Source organism: Triturus cristatus, chromosome 4_2 (assembly GCF_964204655.1).
Source record: "Triturus cristatus chromosome 4_2, aTriCri1.1, whole genome shotgun sequence".
In the NCBI taxonomy this organism is placed as follows: Eukaryota; Metazoa; Chordata; class Amphibia; order Caudata; family Salamandridae; genus Triturus; species Triturus cristatus.
Window position 1 is genome coordinate 801,135,579 of NC_140586.1, and position 25,930 is coordinate 801,161,508.

The window sequence follows — 25,930 nt, forward strand, 5'->3', positions numbered from 1 at the left end:
TTGTAAACAACATGTCTTGAAGTGGTCTAGTCTGGACCTAAACAGGACCTGACCAGACTTAGGAGAGCAAAACCACTAAAAGATCCAGAGTTCAACAAATAAGGATCTAAATGATAAAAGTAAGCAGGTGAACAAGCAGAATAAAGATGGTTAACAATTCAAACCGGCCTCTGAATACTCAGTAAAATGAAGGTAGAAGGCAACAACACTTAAAAGAAAAATAACATATGGTGAGAATGCATAACCGTGGGAGTACTAAAACCAGGGCACGAGTCGGGGGTACACAGTGTCCACCCACTATGTTCACAGGGTGGACGTTGTTCCCCCTGCCAAGAACTATGCTGAACTTGCCCTGGTGTAAGACACCGGGACACGTTCAGCAGCGCCTGCACGTTGTCTGCTTTCCATTCCCAGTAGTAACGTGCAGGCAGCGAGGGGTGCGTTTTTTTAACCTCTAGCCAGGCCGAAGTTAAGGGGCCATCAGGCCTCCTTTTATTTGAATATCTTGACTGGAGGCGACCTGGAACCTCACACAAATGTAAATGCCACAGAGGGAAACAAAGGCACACAGCTTGCTATCTCTTCATAGGTACTTAACAGACGCATGCTTATGTCTTTGTTCAGTCCCTGTATATAAGTGCAGACACTGTAAGACTGTCAGATGGGGTGGTCGGTCCCAGTATTTACACGAATGATTTAAATGGCACCATTTTATTTCTTTTATAACGCTACGGCAAGACGTCATGTAACTTGGTCAGTCCCCCCACTTCTTTTTATAGGACTTGTGCCCTGACTAAAACGTAACTAGAGCGCCCCAAACCAAAACGAGGCAACACCAAGCCATAATCCACAGCAGGTGGCAAGAATTTATTATAAAGAAAAATTAAATAAAACAAAATAAAACTGACGCTCACCATGTGCAATAATGTGCAACGAAAACTGCCATAACCAACTGATAATAATTCAAACCATTGCCCAACATTTTTAAGCTACTGTGAATGAAAGCTTTCCTCAACATTTCCACAGAAAAGAAAACGTGATCTCCATGGTCACGAGACAATTAACTATTGTGATCTTGAAAACAAGACAGTAAGAACATATAACTCAATATAGATTTGCTCCACATCTATGTATCTTGAAGATGTATACCTTCAGAAAGGCAATTCAATTATCTAAACCTGTACTTGCAGAAATAGTCTCACCTTGTTGAAATGTTGGTCTTCGATATTCTGGATTCGATATTAAGGTGGAACACCCAAAAGTAGAGAGTTGTCATCAGGTGAGAGGGTTCGGCAGACTTCCGTGACGTCAGGACGGAGGAACCAGCAGCACCTCTGATGATTCAGTGATGGTGACCAAACAGCTAGCAGCGCCCATGAGGACCACGCCAGGCAGGGTAACGCAGCAAGGTAGAAGCATCCCTCTGCAGAGACTCACTGGCATAGGAGGGAATCCACCAGGGAGTGGATCTAGAGTAGGGCATAGGGTGGGCTTGCAAGAGGAACAGGTTTTGCCTTGTCACAAAGAAGTTGAGTTTGAGAGACAAAGCGGCTGTGGCAACCGGGTGAAACAACGTGTGTGAGCCAAACGCTGGTGAGAAGATCTTTACACAAATTTGCAGTTGACACACTTACAGTCCCTATGACCGCCAGCACTGCCTCAAACAATAACGAAGAAGTCACAAAATGATCACCCAGGCTATAGGAGAACCCCAAGAGAAAGCTCCCTACCCAGTTTTGAGTAAAAATTAATTGTAGGATAATCTGCTCACCAATTTTCTCCTATATTTCTCATCAGAACGCATCCCTGGTTGCGCACCGAGGACTCAAAAATGCTGCTAAAATTGGATAGGTAAATCTGCGACTGTGGAGGGTTTGCAAATTGGTTAGTGAACAATATGCACCCAGTGATGGGGGAATGGGGAATAATACTCCGAGAGAGTATGTTGTTCCCTAATCCTGCGATTACAAGAGAAGCTATGATTCGCCGTATGAATGGGCACGGTGTGTGCCTGTGATGTTTGCACAAGGTTTCACCAGCTGCAATTTGCAGGAGTAAACACTTATGAATAGCAAACCCACCATAACCCAATTGTGGGCACAGATAGGAGTTTGTGCTCAAAATGGGATATCGGTATAATCGTGATCAGGCCCCAGGTATTCAAAGTTCTCCTCTTAAGGACATAATTACAACTTTATTTTCCATTGCTTCTTATCTGGAAACAATAACATTTACTAATGGTAGCAAAAGAAGCTCAAAATCCATAGATGTTCATCTTTCATTGTGATTATCGGCCCTAATCCAAGAATTTATATGCTACATCTCTCTAAAAAAAACATTTTTTTTTAAAATGTATATAAACAGCATACACTTTATGCACCGCTCTGAGGTTCCCTTTCATCCTCTTTTTGGAGAGTTTTAAAACTTTGGAAAAGGGGTGCACATACAGTTATGGTGATAAAACTTTCATTGGCTTCCAGCGTGCACCGGGCTCCGCAGATTTGTGGACATGAATAGAACAAAGGTGTTGACATAGGACTCAGAGGCAATTTATAGAACAGTGGCTCCTTCACAGTAGATGCAGCTGTTGAACTTTGAAAGTGGAGAGGCGTAAATAACTATCCTAGCTTGACTTCCTTTCGTTTCTTCAAGTTAACTTTTTAGTTTAATTAGTGTGAAATGAGCTTTTTAGAGCGGTCTCCTAAAAAATGTTTGGGCTTTTCCTTCAACATAAATTATTGAACGTTTTAAAAGAAATGCATTACACTCTTCTCTACCAACAAGCTCCCATCAGATAAGCAGTGTCTAATTTGAGCTGGTGCTTTCCGGAGTTCATGGGCAAACCTGATAGAGAAGTCATAGGGCTGCAGAGAATAGAGAGCTGAAGGGCGAACAGGAGGCAAGAGGCTTCAGCAACATTATGAAGGGACATGTGAAATACTTTGTCCCCTCAAAATCCTGTCTCCTATTCTCATAGGCTTACAGTATCAAGGGTCAACCCGTCAGGGGAGGAGGAGGAGGAGGCGGCGGCGGGATCCTGGAAGGATATACTCTTAACAGATCAGGGCGAGCAGATTACTCGACCGAAGCCATGGAAAAACATCTGTTTAGGCAGCATCTGTTTGTGCAGAGTGTGTTTAACTGCTGTGCACCAGCGGCGGGCAGCACATGCAGGTGCGGTGAGGCGGGGCACAGAGGGGAGGGAGAAAAGTCAACAGACGACGAAATAGGTATTATTTAATTATGCCTATTTTGTCGTCTGTCGACCCCCCCACCCCCCACCCCCCTTACCTGTGCGGGTCTCTGCTGCTGTGCACACTGCTACTTCCAGTCTGGGCAGTACGAGTCCTCATACCAGTCTTCCAATTCCAATCTCCTTCTCATTCCTCCAAGACTAGTGGGGATCTGCCGCCAATGCTCTTATACGAGAACCGCCCCTGCTTCACAGTAATAATCCCAGCCCCCTGATAGATCTCTGTATAAAAATTGTTGTCCCAGGATTTTAATTTTTGATTTCTGTTTTTGGATCATTGGGAGAAGTAATTTAGCTTGAGTTAACATTGCTGATCCAGGGCAAATTTTCCTAGACGACATTTAAAAAAACGTCCGTTGTGTTGCAGTGAAGATGTAATATTTCAATGTGTGAATAGACGCTTGCACGCTAAGGCATGTGGAAACGGTGTGGAGTAATTCGTAACTTATGTTTCGTAACTTTTGTTTTTCACTAATATTCTTTTTCTTTCAGGAGTGTATATTAATAAGAGAAGACATTATGCATACAAAGTGCATACAAAAATGGTAGCTTATATTTTTGATGGAATCTGTGAAGAGCCAGCACTAAAAGCGCGTGCCATGCAGCATGCTTCATCATGCGTGAACATGGATATTTCCATCAATACAGCATACACATGGTGAACAAACAATCATATCCTACCATATAACACATACCATGCCAAAAGATCAAACCTTTCAATCACAGGCGAAGAGGGTATATTTCTCTTAAAAATCATACTAGCATGGTTCATTCACCACTTGTATGCGGACGTGTGACCAACCAACTCATTTGTCCTTCTACTCGAAGTCGACTGTGTAATGAGAGACAGTACTAGGATATTCCTACAAGCTTGGTCCTGAAGAAAGCCACTCTGACTCCTACAGTATGCAAGATTGGCTGAAACATGTCGAACTAACACTAGGATGTGGGAGACCATTATTTTCTCACGTCACATCCAACATCACTGCTTTTAATCCTACCCAGTGGCTCCTCAATTACAATTTCCTAAGGGACGGATTCCCTTGAGGTAGTTTTAATTCATTCACAAATTCACTGCCTTACACGAAGAAAAAAAAACTCAGCTGTAATCAGGCGTCATAGCACACCTTAGGTGCATTAGGCCTCTGAGGTGGGAACCCAAGGATGAAGCATGCCACCAACTAGGGTGGTGGGTGAGGGTTCTTTTAAGAAACACAACAGTTTGTATGGAACATGAGTGGAAGACTTATACAACAACATTAAATGTTCGCGCCTATCTCTGTCCGGACAGACACTGACTTGAGAACAGTGGATGTAGTCACCGCCTGCTTGCAGGAAGAAGATACAGTTATGACTCCAGAATACTGGGATCAGCCCTCAAGATACATAATATCTACCAGCATGAAAGCAGTAAGCAACTGGCTCCAAGACTTTCTGATGAATGGCACCAGTGACATTGCTTTGAGGTGTCTCAGTGGTCAAGTTTACATGTGACTCGGTGACCATGAAAAGCACAGATGCTTCACAGCCTACACTTGAAAGTTACATGACCTTAAATGGAACATACTGTAGTATTTTCTGCTCTTTCCAACTAATACGTAAATTATCTTGGTGTTAACATTTAAGGTTCCTTACTCAGGTTGGGGCAGCGAGAGCATAATAGTCATCAGTACAAATTAAAACCACTGACTCACCTTTTCGATGTACGTATAAAGGACAGACTCAGGGGAGAGGGAACCATTCTGGATCTTCTCAGTGAGCTGCACCAGGGACAGTGAAATGATGGGTCCAGAGTTTACCCCAGGATTCTGAAGCAAGAACATAAAACAACTTTTATCACCAAATGTTCCTTTAACCTGGCAAGAACCTGACAATTTTCAGTTTGGAACTTCAATTTTAGATTAGTAAAAACAGGCCAACAACAGTTTAAAGAGTCAGCAACATGTTCAAAGAATGCCAAATCCTACACTCGTGACCATGCCATTCAATCCACCTTCCTACACTCCTGATTATGCCATTTAACATACCTTTCTACACTCCTGACCATGCCATTTAATCCACCTTCCTACACTACTGACCATGCCAACTAATCTACCTTCCTACTCTCCTGACCATGCCATTTAATCTACCTTCCTACACTACTGACCATGCCAACTAATCTACCTCCCTACTCTCCCGACCATGTCATTTAATCTACCTTGCTACATTTCTGACCATGTCATTTAATCCACCTTCAAACACTCCTGACCATGCCATTTAATCCACCTCCCTACACTTCTGACCATGTCGTTTAATCCACCTCCCTACACCTCTGACCATGCTGTTTACTCTACCTTCCTACACTTCTGACCATGCCATTTAATCCACCTGTCATGCCCCGCGGTCATGCCCCTACAGGCAGTGAGTATTTAAAGGGCGAAGGGCGTGTAAACGCCGCTTCGCGTTCTTGCATTGAGCCCCATTTCCGTCCCGAGAGTTCTTGCCTGACTTCCTGTTGCTGTATTTCCGGTTTCCTGTTTCGAGTCGCGGACGATTCCCGGCTCCGGTGTTGGTCACGTTGTGGACCCTGGTGTAGCGTGGCGCTGGCGGTGTTCTCTCTCCAGGAGCAACTGCGAGTGTTGCGCTCGCTCCCTATGGTTGTTGTACCATTCAAGTAAGGTCTGCTAGGTGATCAGTTGTGCGGGGGTTTCCTGTCTCTCGTCGCTCCTTACTTGGGAGTTAGAAGTTGATAGGTGGTTCGTGAATCCCCCTCGCCAGCGCTACCTGTTTTGGTGACTTCAGACCAGCGCTACATTTCTTAGTGAATTCAGACTGAAGCCTTATCAGTCGTGTGTGTAGTTGTGTTTTGCCTGCTGTTAAGGCGACTCCGAGGTTGTGTATTATTGGAGTCTCTCCTTTGTGTTTGTACAACGCCCTCAGTATCGTTTTCTTCCCCTTGCTTTCACCAAGTATATATCCCTTGGCTTCATATCCCTCCCCTACGTCCTCCTGAACAGATATCAGGAATCCGGTGGTGATTACTGCGAGGACCATTGAGCAGGGGGTTAGGTTTCCCATACTCCTTCACAAAAAGCACGGTACTTGTTCTTCCTAATCCTCTTCTATGAATAAGTAGCATATTATACCTCCCTTGTTCACGATCTCGGCCTACCTGTTCCCCGCAGCTGCCCGCAAAGGAACTACTCACCTAGAGTAATACCTGCCTATTCCCGCAGACTAATACCCAAGCAGCTGACGATACGCCTTGTAGGTGCCGGGGAAGTGAAGATTAGAAAGACCAAGGTAGCGATACATAGATATTCCTATAACCATCTTTGTATTACAGCTGGGAGGCCCTCTTATTCTTCCTGCCAAGATCCATCACGCTCCTGCTGTTCCTCCTGCCGGAATCATCCATCAAGACCTACCTGTTCCCCCAACTATCCTTGTTTTGTTTCCCTGTTTTCCCCAGCGGGTTCTCCGCACTCTAGAGTTTGATAGAGTCAGAGGAACGCGGGGGACGACTGTGGACTTTCTTCACGACTCCAGACGCTCCTGCAGAACATCCGCGATCCTTACAGAACGCGAAGCCTTGTAATAGAATATTCTACCCGAGCGTCATGGAACTAGGTGTGGTTACGCTTGCGGATGTCGCCGGCATGCTCGGCAATTTACAAGCGGAAACCCAGGCATTGTCTGCCAGAATAGATACCCTCCAGCAACGACAGGAGACGGGGGCTACGGGAGGGAGAGTTGATGCAACCAACCCGGTGATACAGGTCAACACCCCTACTTCCATCCCGTTAGCTCCTCCAGAAAGGTTCTCAGGTGATGCTTCACGGTGCGCCGCCTTTCTGAGTCACTGCCAACTACATTTTTCTTGTAAGGCTACCTGCTTCCCCACTGATCAGGCCCGGGTTGCGTTTATGGTTTCATACTTTAGTGGGGCGGCCGCAGACTGGGCCATACCTTTAGTAGACCGGGATGACCCTTTATTGTATAATTACATCGCTTTTAAGAGAGAGTTCCGCAAGCTTTTCGATAGGCACACATATACACACTCTGCAGACTCTGAGTTATTGGCCTTGAAACAAGGCAATCAAGACCTGGTTTCTTACATCACTACATTTCAGAGACTGGTAGTTGAATCTAACTGGCCCGAAGAAAAGCGTGGTACACTGTTTTACAGAGGGTTACGCGATGATTTAAAAGACGCCCTTTCACAGATAGTGGACCTTCCTGCAGCCTGTCCTGAGCTGATAGACCTTGTGGTTAAGATTGAACACCGTATTCAGGAACGGAAGCAGGAAAAAGGGAAGGGAGATCCACGATATGTTCCCACCAAGGCAAAAAGTGTTGAGGTGGTTAAAGGTCCCGATGAGAGCGAACCGATGCAAATAGGTATAGTGAGAGGGCCATTAACTCCTGAAGAAAGACAAAGGCGACGAACCAACAGACTCTGTCTCTACTGCAGGAAGGCCGGTCACTTCCTGCGGTCATGCCCTGTGAAACCAGTACCTTCTAAGAGTTCGGGAAACTAGAAAGCCTGGGATGCGTGGAGACAGGAATCCTGGGCAATTCTGAACTAATAGTCTCCTCCTCTGACCCTGAATCCAGACCAGTCACTCATCTCTATGTGTCAGCTTACCTCTCGGTGGAACAGCTAGGTTTACATGTGGCCATTATGATCGATTCTGGGGCCTCTGGTAATTTTATGGATGAGAAGTGGGCAAAAGACAATGTAATTCCCTGTATCAAAAAAGAGGTGCCCAATGCGGTCATTACGATAGATGGCCGTTCTCTCGTCTCAGGCCCAGTAACCCACAGGACATGCAGTCTCCACATGCATATAGACCCGGACCATCACGAAACCATTGAATTTGACTTAATCCCTTCACCTCAGATACCAGTTCTCTTAGGCATCCCTTGGTTGCAGACACACAACCCTATCATTGACTGGCAGGGAGCCACACTCCGGTTTCGTCCTGTTGCTCCTCTTGATACTAGGGTAACAGTAGCTCTTGCGACCTCCATGGTAGACCAGACAGAACCTGTACCAGAGTTGCCCGTCTGTTATAGTGATTTGAGCGCAGTGTTCGATCCCAAGGAGGCGGACGTCCTTCCCCCACATAGGGTGTACGACTGCCGAATAGATTTAGAGACAGGAGCCCGAATCCCGTGCAGTAGAGTGTACGCCCTAACTGAGAAGGAAAATACATACCTCCGAGAATACCTGGACGTTATGTTAGAGAAAGGGTTTATCAGGCCTTCCAGATCCCCTGCCTCCTCATCGCTGTTTTTTATTCCTAAGCGTGAGGGGGGTCTTTGGTGTTGCATCGATTATAGGAGATTGAACGAGGTCACTATTAAAAACAGATATCCTTTGCCTTTGATTTCCTCTCTCCTTGACAGAGTACGCAATGCTAACTTTTTCACCAAATTAGACTTGCGGGGCGCCTACCATCTAGTGCGTGTCAAGGAGGGAGATGAATGGAAGACTGCTTTCTGTACGAAATACGGATTGTTTGAATATTTAGTAATGCCCTTTGGGCTTTGTAACGCTCCAGCTGCATTCCAGTTCTTCATTAATGAAGTCCTCTGGGATATGCTGGACCTCCATGTCATCGCCTATATTGATGATTTACTAATATTCTCCTCATCCATGGCCGAACATGTGGGCCACGTCCGACAAGTGTTGGAACGCTTACGTGCACATAATTTGTATTGCAAGTTGGAAAAATGCACTTTCCATACACGAGAAGTGCCCTTTTTGGGCTTTATTGTTTCCCCACTCGGACTTCGTATGGATCCTGTTAAGGTCGAGGCCGTCCTCGCCTGGCCAGCTCAGAGTACCGTTAAGGACCTACAGAAATTCTTGGGGTTTGCCAATTTTTATCGGCGTTTTATTCAAGGGTACTCGGAGTTGGCACATCCTCTTACAATCCTATTGCGAAAAGGGGTTCCGTATGTTTGGTCGGCGGCTGCTGACACGTCTTTTCGGAGTTTGAAGGAGGCCTTCACGCGCGCCCCTGTCTTGCGACATCCAGATCCGGCCTTGCCCTATGTGGTCGAGGTGGACGCCTCTCAGGTGGCAGTGGGAGGGGTGCTGAGTTAAGCCGATCCAGAGACTGGGGTGTGCCATCCTATAGCTTATTTTTCCCACAAGTTCACTCCCACGGAATACAACTATGCGGTGGGGGACAAAGAACTCCTAGCGATCAAGAAGGCCTTTGATGAGTGGCGGCAATACCTCTTAGGTGCGCGTTTTCCGGTGGTTGTATACACCGATCATCGCAATCTCCAGTACCTTAAGTCCACCAAAGCCCTGTCCATGAGACAACTCAGATGGACCCAGTTCTTCTGTGAATATGACTTCACTATTAGGTTCCGCCCTGGGAGGAGGAATGGCAAGGCCGATGCCCTGTCCCGGTTGGGATTTCAGCTTCCCGATGTACCTGACGTCGCGCCCCCTGTCATCCCTGAAGGGCGCGTCATAGGGGGGGTGTTCAGGGAGGACGACTTCAGGGCTCGGATTCGGCAAAGTCAACTATCGATGAACATGCCTGCCTTTGTGGGGTCTGAGGAGTGGGTCAGTACAGATGGTTTTGTGTGTGTCCGCGGGGGGGTGGTGTTGCCCACTTCAGATTTACAGACACATGTATTGGATTGGTATCACTCGCACCCTTTGTCGGGACATCCGGGCATTAAGAAAACTACCAAGGTTATAAGAGAGCGTTTCTGGTGGCCCACTATGTTGAGGGACATAGAACAGTATGTGAAGTCATGTCATGTCTGTGCGCAAACCAAAGGTTCTCATCAGAACCCGGTGGGCCTACTGCTCCCACTTGCTTCACCTCCTGGCCCGTGGCACACAGTGTCCCTTGACTTCATCGTGGAACTACCAGTTACCAAAAGATTGAATAATACCTTGCTTGTGGTGGTGGATCATTTTACAAAGACCGCTCATTTTGTTCCTTTGACGGGGTTACCCACAGCAGCAGCGTTAGCCTCTATATTTTTGCAACATGTTGTACGTCTACATGGCCTTCCCTCGGTCTTGATTTCAGATAGGGGGGCCCAGTTTGTGTCTCGGTTTTGGAAATGCCTCTGTGCCATGCTGCAGATTGACGTTAGACTCTCTTCCAGTCATCACCCACAGTCAGATGGCCAAACCGAGAGAGTTAATCAGTGCTTCGAACAATATGTAAGGAATCAAGCCCTACACTCTGCAGCGGAGTGGGATGAGTGGGTGTGGGTGGCAGAGATATCATATAACAACAGCCCACATTCTTCCACCCTCCATACTCCTTTCTTTTGTTCTCAGGGTTTTCACCCCAAGCTGTTGCCTATAGGGATTCCCATTAACAGCCCAACTCCTGCCGCCAATGATCTAGTACAGAAGTTACACGACATACATAAACAGACGTTGGTAGACCTTGATTTGGCTAAAGTGAGATACAAAGAGGGGGCAGATTTACACCGGAGGTTGGAACCCATATATGCTCCTGGGGATAAGGTGTGGCTTTCCACGAAACACATAAAACTTAGTGGTCCTCGCAAGTTCATTCCCAAATACATCGGACCCTACAAGGTGGTGAGGCTGGTCAGTCCGGTGGCGGTGAAAATCGAACTGCCTGCATCCCTTAGAATCCATACTGTATTCCACGTATCATTGCTCAAACCTGTTGAACCTGGTACACGACTCCCTAAGAGGCCCACGCCGGTCACCATACAAGATGCTGAAGAATATGAAGTAGAAACTATTATAGACTCCCGCTTCGCTGGTAACACACTCCAGTATCTACTACATTGGAAAGGCTACGGGGTGGAGGAGCATTCTTGGGTGTCTGCTTGTGACGTGCATGCTCCCCGGTTGGTACGGCTGTTTCATCGGAGGTACCCCCATAAACCTAAGCCAGGGGGAGGGCGTTGTGGGGGGAGAGTGCTGTCATGCCCCGCGGTCATGCCCCTACAGGGCAGTGAGTATTTAAAGGGCGAAGGGCGTGTAAACGCCGCTTCGCGTTCTTGCATTGAGCCCCATTCCCGTCCCGAGAGTTCTTGCCTGACTTCCTGTTGCTGTATTTCCGGTTTCCTGTTTCGAGTCGCGGACGATTCCCGGCTCCGGTGTTGGTCACGTTGTGGACCCTGGTGTAGCGTGGCGCTGGCGGTGTTCTCTCTCCAGGAGCAACTGCGAGTGTTGCGCCCGCTCCCTATGGTTGTTGTACCATTCAAGTAAGGTCTGCTGGGTGATAAGTTGTGCGGGGGTTTCCTGTCTCTTGTCGCTCCTTACTTGGGAGTTAGAAGTTGATAGGTGGTTCGTGAATCCCCTCGCCAGCGCTACCTGTTTTGGTGACTTCAGACCAGCGCTACATTTCTTAGTGAATTCAGACTGAAGCCTTATCAGTCGTGTGTGTAGTTGTGTTTTGCCTGCTGTTAAGGCGACTCCGAGGTTGTGTATTATTGGAGTCTCTCCTTTGTGTTTGTACAACGCCCTCAGTATCGTTTTCTTCCCCTTGCTTTCACCAAGTATAAATCCCTTGGCTTCATATCCCTCCCCTACGTCCTCCTGAACAGATATCAGGAATCCGGTGGTGATTACTGCGAGGACCATTGAGCAGGGGGTTAGGTTTCCCATACTCCTTCACAAAAAGCACGGTACTTGTTCTTCCTAATCCTCTTCTATGAATAAGTGGCATATTATACCTCCCTTGTTCACGATCTCGGCCTACCTGTTCTCCGCAGCTGCCCGCAAAGGAACTACTCACCTAGAGTAATACCTGCCTATTCCCGCAGACTAATACCCAAGCAGCTGACGATACTCCTGGTAGGTGCCGGGGAAGTGAAGATTAGAAAAACCAAGGGTAGCGATACATAGATATTCCTATAACCATCTTTGTATTACAGCTGGGAGGCCCTCTTATTCTTCCTGCCAAGATCCATCACGCTCCTGCTGTTCCTCCTGCCGGAATCATCCATCAAGACCTACCTGTTCCCCCAACTATCCTTGTTTTGTTTCCCTGTTTTCCCCAGCGGGTTCTCCGCACTCTAGAGTTTGATAGAGTCGGAGGAACGCGGGGGACGACTGTGGACTTTCTTCACGACTCCAGACGCTCCTGCAGAACATCCGCGATCCTTACACCACCTTCCTACACTTCTGAGCAGTAGCAATTCTGCACTTTGAATTCTGCAACGTGCTTCTAGGTGGGTGATGTTTTTCAATTCTTCAGAACCAACTACCATGTAAGGAAATAGTCTGTACAATCAACAATGAGCAAGGATTTTCCCATCAAGTTTTATTTCCTCTATAAAGTATATACAAATGAAATGCCCAGATAAAAAAAGATTGTGAATGTTGTGGGCAGACTGCAAAATGTGCAGAACGAGTAATAAAAGTTGTGAATCTACCTTGACTGAGTGGACGTAAACACATTCTCTTAAAAATGGACAGGAACCTGTAGCAGATATGTTTTTGCAGATGTATGCATTTCAGAAGTATCTAGGAAACACCTACATCCACCTCTCAGTGCGAGAGCAATCTGAGAGCCAAATCAACAATGGCAATTGTGTGAACCACATAGATCAGAGTAAGAGATTGTTTTGGATGAATGGTTTGAAAACCAAGCTCCTATTGATGGGTGGGCTAAAAACCAAAATGGCTTCAAATCTGCCACCATCCTTGGGAGAACACTCAGCCCTAACAGAACAGCTTACCAAAGTGGCCAAGGTTCAACTGCGCATTGTTCCACAACTCCTCCAATCAAACTGCAGAGCGTTGTTCACCAACTCCCACCCTGCTCAGGTCATTGATGCACTGCCATAATGATATGTATAGTGAGACACCGAAAAAAGTTAAATGATAAACTCAACAAGTAAAACCCCATTTGGTAAAAACTGACAGAACCCGGACCACACAAATGCAGAAATTAAAACATTCAGATGGCTCCAATGGAAGCCAGCATCAAGGTGAAACTATTACAGTGCTTTAGTAAAAAGCACACAGATTTTCAGTCTTTGGTAATGGTTCAGGTTACTCTTTAGTCAGGTCAACAAAGACACTCGTCAGACTCTCAGGAGTCCAGGGATGTAGAATGTATCTGGTGCCTTCAGCTTGGAGCAATTGGTTAGAGGTACAAAATGGAATATAGTGTCTATTGGAAGATAGAATTGGAGTGTGTAAGGAGATGGTCTGAACTGTGGTAGTTGGCATGGTTATGATTACACACCCTGCCTTTTGCTTCTGGTTGTGCCAATTGATTCTCAGTTTTAGATTCTTCTTTTTCTCTAGCAACTCTTAAAATTTCAGGATTGATTAGGGCTTTCCTTACTTTGCCTTCATTTAGGATTCTTAGTGGGTTTACCATCCCATTACTTAGCATTTAACCCTGGCAGCAGGGTTTATACAGTTATTAATGCCAATCCATCACTGACCAGTGAGCCTTAATGTCTCCCTCAGTCAAGGGCTTTTAGCTGGACTGATTGCAGATCCATCGTCTTCCTAATATCTCTCTCAAGCTTTGACTGTAAATGGCCCAGTCCTGAAGATGATCCCACATCTGGAGGATCAGGAGGTCAGTGTGATATCCAAAAAAGACATGGATGTAGGCGACAAAAAGAAAGTAGAGGACTATGCCGATAAGAAATGATACCAGAAGTCATATGCGCAACTCAAAAACCTGCCAGGCTCCTGGTAAGTTCTGCAACAGGTGCAGGAAACAGGACACTTTGTGAGAGTGTGTAAGGGTTGGCGAGGTAGCACGGTCATTGGAGAAGTAGATGGGGGGGTTGAATTTGGATCTCAGCACAGTCTAGAGTGTAGGGGCAGAGAGAAAGAGCAATGGTTGACCCAAATGCAATACGTATTTAAATGGTTGTCCAGTGAAAGTCATGGTGCATTCATGACTGTAGGTATTCATTCCGTATAAGATCTGGTGCAAGATTTGCGGAGGGAAGAAAACCAGGAAGCTAGAGGGGCCACAGGATAGATATATTGGGAGTGAATTGAATAATAAAGAGGATAGGACAGGTGACAGGCTAGATGCATCTTTCAGAGAAGGTCAAGGTATATTTGGCTGGTCCAATTAAATAAAAATGGGAACAGGAGTATATTCAAGGGTGGATCCCCTAGTTTACATTACAGGAGGGAACCAAGGACTATATGAATAAGAATATGTGCATGCAAGTGATAATTATCTTAAAGCTATACAGGACAAATTTCGCTCTGTCTTTTCTAGGCAGTTCCTCTAATATTGAAAATGCTATCAAAGCTATTGATGGAGCCATACCTGTCAAACACAGGAGTGAGGACTGTGCCACTGTCCTCCAGGTCTACGTTGAAAGAGATATTGGAAAACGTGTGTGCAAAAGAAGTAATAGAGCCAACAGAATCTTCCCAGTGTGTGGCTTCCATAGTAATTTCAATTAAGGGGCTGAGGGAACGGTGCATGGACGCTATTTAGGGGTCCCCAGTGGTCACAGCTGTGACCCCAGACTTGCCCCTTGAAACACCTGGCACTGCAATACATAGGAACCTTACAAAAAATACATACTTGGAGTGGTTAGGAAACAATTACTAAACTTGCCCTAGTAAAAACTATCAAGAATGGACGCCAATAGAAAATGGCCGCTCGCTGAAGGAACTCCGCGGCAGCACGGACAGAGTGGTAGCTTTCCCTGCAGCCATAAGCTGCTTTACCGCATTTCGATGGAATCCCCTGTGGGATGAAAGTCTCTGAGTCTTTTTGAAACTTCAAGTTCTGGGTGAGCCTTCCTTCTCCTTTTATTGTGGCGGGAGCATTTCCCTCACGGGAAGTGTGACCGCCATTTTGTTTTTTCCTCGCTCGGCCTGCATTTCAGTGATAGAAAGAAAAGGGAGCATTTTAAATATGCTTTAGGGCCCTACCATACCGCAGAGCCCATTATTCCCAGGATTAAAGGGAAACTTATTTCTTGCTGGAGGACAAGGAACATGAAAGCCTACATGGCTAGCTATATAACTTTTCTTTCAACCTTGGACTACCTCAAGGACTTGCAATGCTAAGGTGAATGACGTTATGTGTACTATCTAACACAGTGAATCTGGTGCTGTTTTGGAAACTAGTCGTGACTGGATTTAATCGTTTTGCACTGTACCAAGTTGCTTTTGACGATGTTGTTCATATGGGTTTTTGATGGTCGATAAAGTCTTATGCCAAGCAGGAATTAACCATAAATGAGCGGAGTCCATTATGGCTAGCAAATATTATCTAGTTTACTGCTCTTAATTTCTCCATCTTCAAGGGGATTTCTTTTTGTTCTGGCCTACAATATTGTCTCAACAAAGGTTTTCTTTTGGCTACTACAATACATCACTTTTGTGTTCCTACGCTGAACCTTTTACTTCACATTTTTTAAGCTGCCTCGATGTTTTCAGTATCTCCAAACCTCACTCAGCATTTTATGGGGAGAACCAAATCCACTCATCGCGTTACTGGTCCCTCTCTACCATTTTCCTCTTCGGCAGACCACAATCCTTACTCTGTTCTTTCAACAATTATGGAAAGCTCGGAAGACAATTCATCTCTTTCCAATAAGGAAACACTAATAACATCATCTAGTATTCCACTTCCCACCAACAAACTTACTCCTAAATTGACCACTTAGTCTATATTGCCTTCTGGAAAATGCATCAAAAAAGACCCTCCTTCATATGCTACATCTCCTCCACCAAGTAATATGGATGTACCTCTTGAAGAGATACGGGCCCTTCGGCCATATTCAGGGGAAACAAATAAAAGACTCCAAGCTTTAGATGCCAAGTGGTCTACTATGGAAAATAGAGTTATGCAGATTGAACAGCGAGTAGATTCTGTTCAAGATTTGATTAACCAAGTTCCTTCAAAGAAATCCGAAATCTCGCTACTTAAAAAACACGTGGAAAATTTGTAGAATCTCAACAGGCATAACAATTTACGCATTTATGGTCTGGCAGAAGGTTTAGAGGGCTCAGACGCTATTTAATTCTTTAAATCATTCCTTCCACAAGTGCTTGCTTTACCTAGCTCTCCTATCTTGAACATCCAAAGAGCGCATCGTTTAGGTCGTCTCCCAACTATGGCAGCCTCTTCAGCCAAACATAGAGGAGTAATCATATACTTCTTGGAGTATACAGACCGATTGACGATTTTAAAGGCAGCTAAACTCAAAGGTCATATTTCTTGGCAAGGTTTCTGTTACCCCTGGTCTGCTTGGATGATGTCCTCCCTCCCCGATCTGCCCGAGTTACCTTGTTAGTTGTGCCATTTTCCTCATGTGGCTTCACCACCCTCATCTTGTTTATTTTTTTTGTAGTCAGTTATTCTGTTTCTGAAATTTTATGGTATATGTTTTCTGTTTGTTGTTTTGTTTTTTCTTCTCTTCTCCAATTTTTCCACCTTTTTCAGATATCTTTTTCACTTTGCTACTGACTTACTTTTCTTTCTTTACATTTTCTCCTTCCTTCCAACTTATATCTATCTTTCTTATTTTTCTCGATTTTCAGAACTACTTATTTCCTTCTATATGTTATTCATCTCTGCTGGTACAATTTTGCTAATTGTTTACCTATATCATATTATCAACTTTTAATTGCTTTAGTTATTGTTGCACATGTCTTATGTTTTATCGATTAGTATAAATGACTTTAAAGGTTGTTTCATGGAATGTTAAAGGGTTAGGGTCTCCTATAAAACGTCAACATGTATTCTCATTTATATAATTTAAAATGTGATATAGCATTATCACAGGAAGTTCATGTTTTAGGAAAAGAAATCCCCAAACTTAAAAGGCAATGGGATGGTCATGTTTTTGCTTCTCCGGGTACAGGTAATCATAATGGTGTAGCCATTTTATGTCATAAACGTCTTGATTTACAGATTCTTTCACAAGATGCTGATGACGTGGGTAGGTGGTCTCCGTTTCGCTGTTATTGAATAATATCCCCTTGACGCTTTTCAATCTATATGTTCCTACTGCCCCAGATGTTGCTTTCTGGCCTACAATATTGTCTAAATTGATGTCATTTCAAGATGAATACTGGTTAGTTGTGGGGGGGATTATAATTTGGTTATGGACCCTATTATTGACCGTAACTCTCAATCTAAATTTATTCCATCCCCTATGCACTCCTAATTCACATCCACTATACAACAAAGATCACTAATGGATGCTTGGCGATTATGCAATCCTACTCTTCGATAATACGCTCTTTTCTCCCATTCACTCTTCTCATTCTCGCTTAGATTATTTTTTCACTTCAAAAGCTCTCACACAGCAGATCACTCATTCGGATATTGGTTCCATATCGATTTCTGATCATGCCCCAGTTACTTTAGATCTAGACCTCCTTCCTCCTGTTCAGGATACACGAAGATGGAGATTCAATAATTCCCTCCTATTAGACCCCAAGTTTACCCAACAATTTGAATCCTTTATCACCACTTTCTTTCTTGAAAATGAAACTCCACTCATGTCTCCGCAGATTATCTGGGATGCCTTTAATGCAGTGTCTTGAGACTTTATTTCCTTTGTATCCCAGTGGAAGAAATCGTCTTTACTTACTTTGCAATCACTTATGGCGTGCATTAAACAATTAGAGCATTCCTTTTTCCACACAAACTCCAAAACTTGCCTGTATGAACTTATCAAATCTAAATTTGAATTCAACAAAATATCTACCGGAAACGCTAACTCGCTTCTACTCAAATCCTCAGCCAAATACAATGGAGGCCAAAATAAAGCAGGGAAGCTATTGGCCACTTATCTTTAAATTAAAAAAAGAATGCACTAAGATTAGCTCTATCCTTTCTTCTAATAATCACTTCGTTTACAAGAATGAAGATATTTTATCAGAAGTCACTCAGTTTTTTCAAACTCTATACACCCTGAATCCTCAGTACCTTAGCAGGATATACATCAGTACTTCTCCTCTGTTAACCCACCCTCTTCTCCTGATCTGAATTTTTCAGCGTTCGATGAAGCTATCCGAGAACTAGATCTCCTTATTGCTATTCACTCTATTAAACGCGGTAAAACCCCAGGACCTGATGGTTTCACGATTGAATTTTATTCGTATTTTTCCTCAAACTCTTATTCCTAAATTACATCAATTATTTCAACTTTTTATTTCCTCCAAAAAGTCCAGTGGCACTTTTCAAGAAGCTTCTTCCCAAGGAGGGTAAGGATCATATCATTTGTAAAAATTATAGACCCATTTCTTTAATTAATTTAGACTATAACATTTTTGCAAAAATTCTAGCTTTGCGCTTAGAGAAATTTCTACCTCTATTAATTGGCCGTGAACAATATGGTTTTATTAAAGGTAGGCATATCTCGGACAACACTAGACTTTTCTTTAATGTTCTTACCAAGGCCAATTCATATAAGGATTCTTTAGCGGCTAGATCTTTGGATGCTGAGAAGGCTTATGATAGAGTCGGTTGGTCATATATTTTTTCTACTTTGTCCTGGTTTGGATTTGGTCATAAGTTTATAAACTATATCTCCTTATTATATTCTTCACCTGTTTCCTCCATTGTATCTAATGGTCTCATTTCTTCCTCTTTTCCTTTATATTGTAGAGTAAGGCAAGTTTGTCCTCTTCCCCTCTTCTTTTTATACTTGCTCTTGAACCCTTCCTGATTAAGATTCGTTCAAATTCCTAGATCACAGGTTTTAAAAATGGCATCAAGCAATTAAAACTTTCTGTTTATGCGGATGATATTTAGCTTTTTCTATCTCATCCTCAGACCTCTTTGCCAGATTTCTTATCTGAAGTACAATCTTTTGCTTCTGTGTCCGGTTATAAAATAAATGGCAACAAATGTGAAATCCTCCCATTAAACAAATTATGCTTCTCGGCGGACTATACATCGCTGGGTTTTCGTTAGGCATCAGAGAAAATCAAATACTTAGGTTTATGGTTTAAGTCCTTTATTAAAGACTCCCTGTTGATAAATCTGAAAAAATTACAGACACCCTTGAAAACTACCACATCCAGATGGAATCCCTTGTTTTTATCTTGGTGGGGTTGTGTTGATACGATAAAAATGATGTTGGTGACTATAATATTTTTTTTACATCTCTAACATTCCTGTAAATATTCCTAAATCACATTTTAAAACAATGTATTCCATTCTATCCAAATTTCTGTGTCATAATAAGAGGCCTCATGTGTCTTTACATAAACTTAAAAAACCAAAACAGTTGGGTGTAGTTAATTTCCCAGACTTTCAAACCTATCACACCACATTCTCTCTTAAACAATCCTCTTTATTACTTCAAGATGATAATGAAGATCCGTCATTACCGTTATGGACTTCCATTGAAAACTATTTTCTTCATCCTTTCACCTTCCAGGGATTATTATCCTTTATGCACTGTCCTCTGTCACTTTCTATTCCCATTTTTAATAACAGCTGCAGAATTCTCCAACCTTTGTTTACAAACCACCTTTCTCCCAAAGATACATTTTTGCATTCCTCGATTTGGTACAGTAAACATCTTAAAATTAATAACAGAATTATTTTTTGGAAGGATTGGAATGATAAAGGGCTCTGCTGGGTTCATCAACTTTATCAGGATAATGTTTGTATAGACTTCACAGTTGCTCAAGCGTGATTTTCTTTACCGATCTTGTGTGCATCTAAATACACATCCTTAATTTCATTGATTCAGTCAACCTATAATCGTTTGGCACTCATTGATACCATTTCATCTTTGCCTCCTACTGTCCTTTCCGTCTTGTCCTTCTCTCCGTTCGCATTTCAAATTTATAAACATTTATCTTCAACTATTCGAGATAAGATGGAGATAGAACTCTTATGGAAGAATGATCTTCAACTACCCTCTCTAGTCCCACTTGGAATAGGGTCTGGATTAAAATTAGGAAATCGTCCAGGGCTGCTAACACTACTCAAACTTTATTTTACATCTACAACAGACTCTTACTGACTCCTGTCTCATTACATAAAATAAATCCTACTCTGTCCCTCATGCTGGTCCTGTAATACATCCCCAGCAGATTTACAACACATGTTATTTACATGTTCTCTTGTTCATAACTTCTGGAAATATGTTTGGAAACAAATTAATAATATTTTTCATAAACAAATCCCCTTCACTTATGTTAATATATTTTTGGGTAGTGTATCTTCTGCATGGGAATCGCACTTAAATAATTTTCATATTATAGACCGACTCCTTGCAGTTGCTTTCCAACAGATTACCAGGGCATGGAAGAATACCACCAATATTTCTTATCAAGCCACGTGGTATGGGGTTTGTTATAACCATAGGCTAGATAGAGCATACATCCACCCCATTTCCGTTGCAATAAAACGAGAATATCTATGGTCACCTATTACTCTTTTTCTAGATATATCTGCACATACAGCACAAATCCATAATCCCAGAGTTGAAGTATCCATTCCAAACCCCCATGATGTCTTTTTAGTTGTCTATATATTAATACTATTTCCTTTTTATCCGTCTTTCTCTTATTATGCAATTCAGTAGATATTAATAATTATATAAGCGGTTATGTTAATACTAATAATATTACATGAATGTCATTTCCTACCCTCTTTCCTTCCCGCTCTTTTCTCCCCCCTTTCCCTTCCCATATCATTTTAACAGATTATACAGTTCAGATTATATTTTCTATCTCTCTATTTTATTGTGATGTTTTATAATATATCAATAAACTTCCTTTTTCAACTTAAAACTATCAAGAATTATAGAAGTAGACCATCTGCGTCCGGGGACCCCCTTTCAGCTCAAGGAGCTGAAGCGTAAATGCCATTAAAAAAAAGTCAGTAGGAAGCAATGTAAAGCTTTGGAAAAGATTAGAAACAACAACCTAATTCAAGAATATAAAAACCGGATTGTCTCTGAAACAACCAAGTATTTCTCAGAAAAAAACGAACTGCTAAGAACTCCACCAGAGATTTGTTAAAAACTGTTGGGACATTGTCTAATTTACCTTATAACCGGATTTCAGTACCATCATTCAACATAATAAAGCTATGGGAGGAACCTCCTTGGTAACATTTTCCCTACTTCTGGAGGGAAGAGTGACTGAACTTGTCGGTCAAATGAAATCTGGAGCTCCCACAGATCCCTGCCCCCCTAAAACAATGCATGAGATTGTAGGTACAATCTCACCATCTCACTCAGTTGTTGAATTCCACTGTGAAATCTGGAGATTTCCGCTAGAATGGAAAAAGGCTCCTATCCTCCAGTTGCTAAAAAGGCCAACAGTTAATACTAAGGAAGTCAAGAATTTCTGCCCCATCTACCGACTGCCTCTACCAGTCGAGGTTCTAGGAAAACACATGAACATCACTCAGTCCAAATTTGTGGTGGAGAACGAAGTGTTGGGCTCAGCCCAATTCGGCTTCAGGCCGAACCACTGAACAGAGTCGGTCTTAGGGGTGGCAGCTGTGCAAGTGAGAAACATTTTGGATAGTGGGGGAAAGGCTCCATGATTGTGTTGGACCTGTCGGCAGCATTCGACGCAGTGAATCATGAGATTCGGATTGCATGACTGGCAGAGATTGGTATTGGAGGTTTAGCATTGAAACTACTCTGTTCCTTCCTCTCCCAGAGATAACACTTAGTGGTGCTGGGCGACTTAGTCTCCAAGCCTTTCACTTTGCCTTGTGGAGTTCCGCAGGGCTCATCATTGAGCCCTACATTGTTTAATATCTATGTGGACCCATTGACGAAGATGATTTAATCTTTTGGCTTTGCACCCGTGGCATATGCAGATGATACACAGCTGATAGTATCCATTTCGAACAACACTGAAAAAACGGCACTTCGTTTTAGCAACTGCATGAGCAATATAGTCGAATGGATGAGTAACAGTCTCATGCTGAATTCAGCAGAAACGGAGGTCCTTTGGGAAGAACGTGCCATCATGGGACTATTCTTGGTGGCCCCACACCAGTACCTACGGTAAACAAATTGGGGAAAATATTTGATTCCAACCGGTCTTTTAAACACACAAATAAATAAATAAATGCACTTCATGTTTCTTCCGATTACGAATGATTAGGAAGATTTTCCAGTATATACCTTTTGAACTACAAAAAGAAGTTGTAACAGCACTTATGTTATCTAGACTGGATTATGGCAACACACTATATGTTGCTATCCATCAGCGGTCCTTGCAAAAACTGCAATCTCTCCAGAACACTGCTGCACGACTGCTGAAGAACATTCCTAAGTTCCAGTCAGTGTCTGGAACGCAACGAGAACTTTATTGGCTATGGGTGAAGAAGAGGATTAGATTTCCCTCCATCTCACCCATTGGAGCTGCCCCTGATCATCTAAGGAAAACTCTTACAGGTCATAAGCCTAGCAGATCATTAAGATTGGCCAATTCTAGAACTGTCAGTGTTCAGAGAATCAGGAGATCCAACTGGGGGGCAGAAGCTTCATTCCCACCACAGCCACCTCTGGAATAACCTACCAGAAAATCTGAGTATGAGAAGTCAATCTAAGTCTCTAACCTTCAAAAAATATCTTAAAACCTGGCTGTTTTCCGATTCTTAACACCGATATGAAATGCCTGTCAGCAAAGATCATTTAGTCAGCAGATCACATTAGCACTAAAACACCTTGCGCACTATATAAAACATATCAAAATCAATCGGCCTCAGAGGCGGCAAAATCAGTTCCAGAAATACTGGACACCAGTTGGGTCTCCAATCTCCTTGTTGTTTGTCAGAGTTTTTTATTACACTAATAGTGAAAAAGAATATTCACTATTATTGTGATCAATAGTGAAGTACAAATAGCTGGAATATGACCCTCTCTGGCAGCTGACGTAAGTAACAAAGGTTTTTAAATGTATGTTGTAAGCAGGTGAGAGTGTGTTTAGGTGAGAGTGAGTGTGTGTATACAGTGGCGGCTGACCACAATGCAAAGAGGTAGGGCGGTAAGGAGGGGGGCAGGGTGGTACATAAATCCATTAAAAAAAAATACAAAAAATAAATCTAAAATTCCTCCTCTCCCGATCCCCGACTTGCCCACAATGCGCAGGCTCCCAGATGCCAATCTCATCGCTGCTTTCATGCTAGGAATGCTATTCCCAGCATGAGAGCAGAAATGGAGTGGTCTGAGCAGCCTGCACCGCCGCTCAGACAGTGCCTGGTAACTTGTGGCTTTTCTCCACCCAGCTACACAATACAAACAGCCAGCCAAACAGTTATGCTCAATTAGTAGCGCCCACAACGGGAGCTCAGGAGGCTGGCCCGGCACCGCCCTCCGAAACTCGGCTACCCAGCAGAGGCAACAGTGAAAAAGAAAATGCTCTGCTGGGTAGCAGCAGTGAGGCAACGCTCCTCCATCATTGTGTAGAAGTCACCCCCGTTTATAAGTGATTGTGCATTACCTACTGGCAGTCGCCAGTAGGTAGCTATAGTTAGTACCTATTATCCATAGGAAAAGCGTTTTTTGATTTGCCAATATCTGTGGCGCCGTTTGACAAATCTTTGTGAAATTTTCCAAACTAATGACCAGCTCAGGTCAGCTCCTATCTTGAAAGTTTGGGGGTGATTCATAGAGTGGGGCCGAGAAAAAAAGGGGGTCCCAAAAAGTGTTTTTCACATGTTAATTCCCATTAGAATTTTTGGAACAGGCTACAGCCCGAACTGCTCAAAGGAATTACACCAAAATTGGCAAAAACGTAGCTCTTGGTTCAGAACGCGGCCTTTTTAAAAAAAAAATGGTGTAAATCCATTCAGTAGTTCCTGAGAAATTAAAAAAAGAAAAATATTGATATCTGAGCACCGAGCAGGATTCGCGAACCCTCCCGAGCACGAGCTTCATTCTGATTGGCTGCCAACAATACAAACCAGGAGGTGTTGGCAGCCATCTTGTGACTCGGTAAAACTGAGTAACGAGAAAACGGAAAACAATCAAGAAAAGGGGACAAGGAAGAAACACCCTGACCCCCTGGGCCTGCTCAGGGGGTCCCACGAGGACCCAGAGCCCCACAAAAAGCATTAAAAAAATAAATGAAGCACTGGCTCCCGCACTCTGTTTTGATGAGCCCCCGGGTGGGCCAGGTCCCGGGGGCAATCCCGAATTATGTTGCAGGGGCCCATGGGGGCCCCCACAGCCCTGGGGACCGCCACCTCCCCAGGGCTTCATTTATTAAGCGTCAGAGGGCAAGCGCCCCCCCACCAGGCAGCCACGGGGACCGCCACCTCGCCAGGCTTTCTTTATTAATGGGGGGCCTCGCGACCTCACCACCTCCCTGGGGCTTTGTACTTGAAAGGAGTGGGGCCGCACAGCCCCCCTCCTGGAGCCCTTGATGGTCCAGCAGACCACCACCCCCCCAGGGCCGGCTCCTGCTATGTCCAGGGGTGCCCACCCCCAGGACATTGTTGTTTGCTATGGCAGGGTGGGAGCATGGCTCCTGCCCTGCCATAGCAAACACTGCTCGCTTCTTGGAAGCAAGAGCAGGAAACCTGCTCTTGCTTCCAAGAAGCAAAGCAGAATTGCTTTTGGGCAAGGGGAGCTGCATGTCGGAAGCTCCCCTTGCCCAAAAGCAATGCTGGCTTCCGCAGGAGGTGGGGAGCCGGCAGAGAGCATGGGGGAATTGGGGATCCCCCCACAGTTCCCATCATAGAGGCCAGGGCCCGGGGAATGGGGTCCCCAGGGCCAGTTGGAGCGTTTGCAGAGTGGTGTAAAAAAGGAGGAGTCACCTCGGACCACTCTCAGCAATCCAGCTGTGTGGGGCTTACTGGAGGATCCTGGTGGGCTAGTTAGCCCCCAGGGACCCTCAAGATTCAAGGGAACTTAATCCCCCAACCCAGAACACGCTAGGAGGCGCGTTTGCAGAGTGGTGGAGAAAGGGGGCGTGGCCTGTGTCCATCTCTCAGCATTTCCACTGTGTGGGGCTTACTGGAGGTAAGAGGTAGGCTAGTTGGCCTCTAAAGGACCCCCAGCATCGAAGGGGACTTTAATCCCCACCCAAGAGCGTGCCAGGAAGTGCGTTTGCAGAGTGGTGGGGAAAGGGGGTGTGGCCGGCTATGAGAATTTAGCAATCCCGCTATGTGGGACTTCCAGGAGGTAACAGGAGGGGGGGTTGACCCCCAAGGTCGACCTTGGGGGCCAACTCCCCCTCCTGTTACCTCCAGTAAGTCCCACACAGTGGGATTGATAAGAGGTCTTTGGAGGCCACGCTAACCTTTCTCCACCACTCTGTAAATGCGCTTCATGGCACAGTACAGGTTGGGGATGAAGTCCACTTTACTCCTGAGGGACTTTGTAGGCCAAGAAGCCATCCTGGTACTTCCTGTAAGACCTACGCAGCTGAATTCCTGAGCGCTGGTCGGAGGCCCGGTCCCCTTTCTTCACCACTTTGCAAATGTGACTACTAGTTAAAGAAGCATTTGAAATGTAATAGGTCTTCCATTTGCGAGAGTTAGAACTATTGGCATTGTAAATGTAAAACTTTTTTACTAATGCTTTTTGGAGTGGAGTGGATGTACGTTGTGTGCAGTGAAATTATGTGGCTAGAAAGTATTGGGTATTTAGTGAGTAGGAATTATGTAGAGTGGGATTTTGTGTTGTGGAGAGTAATTGTGTGGTATGATGGTCTGTGTTGTGGAGTTGTAACTGCAGGTTTAGTCTTCCTCATTTCCATAGAAGCTAAACTATAAACTCGAG

General features: G+C 44.2%; 1 protein-coding gene across 1 annotated transcript in view; it reads right to left on the reverse strand.

The window, feature by feature from the left end:
- The window catches only part of LOC146835079 (vitamin D3 hydroxylase-associated protein-like), a 296,163-nt gene that overhangs the window by 227,577 nt on the left and 42,656 nt on the right, over positions 1–25,930 (reverse strand). Inside the window, exon 2 of the mRNA XM_085602745.1 lies at positions 4,948–5,061. Within this exon, the coding sequence (XP_085458871.1) occupies positions 4,948–5,061 (114 nt within the window). The remainder of the gene's footprint in view (positions 1–4,947; positions 5,062–25,930) is intronic.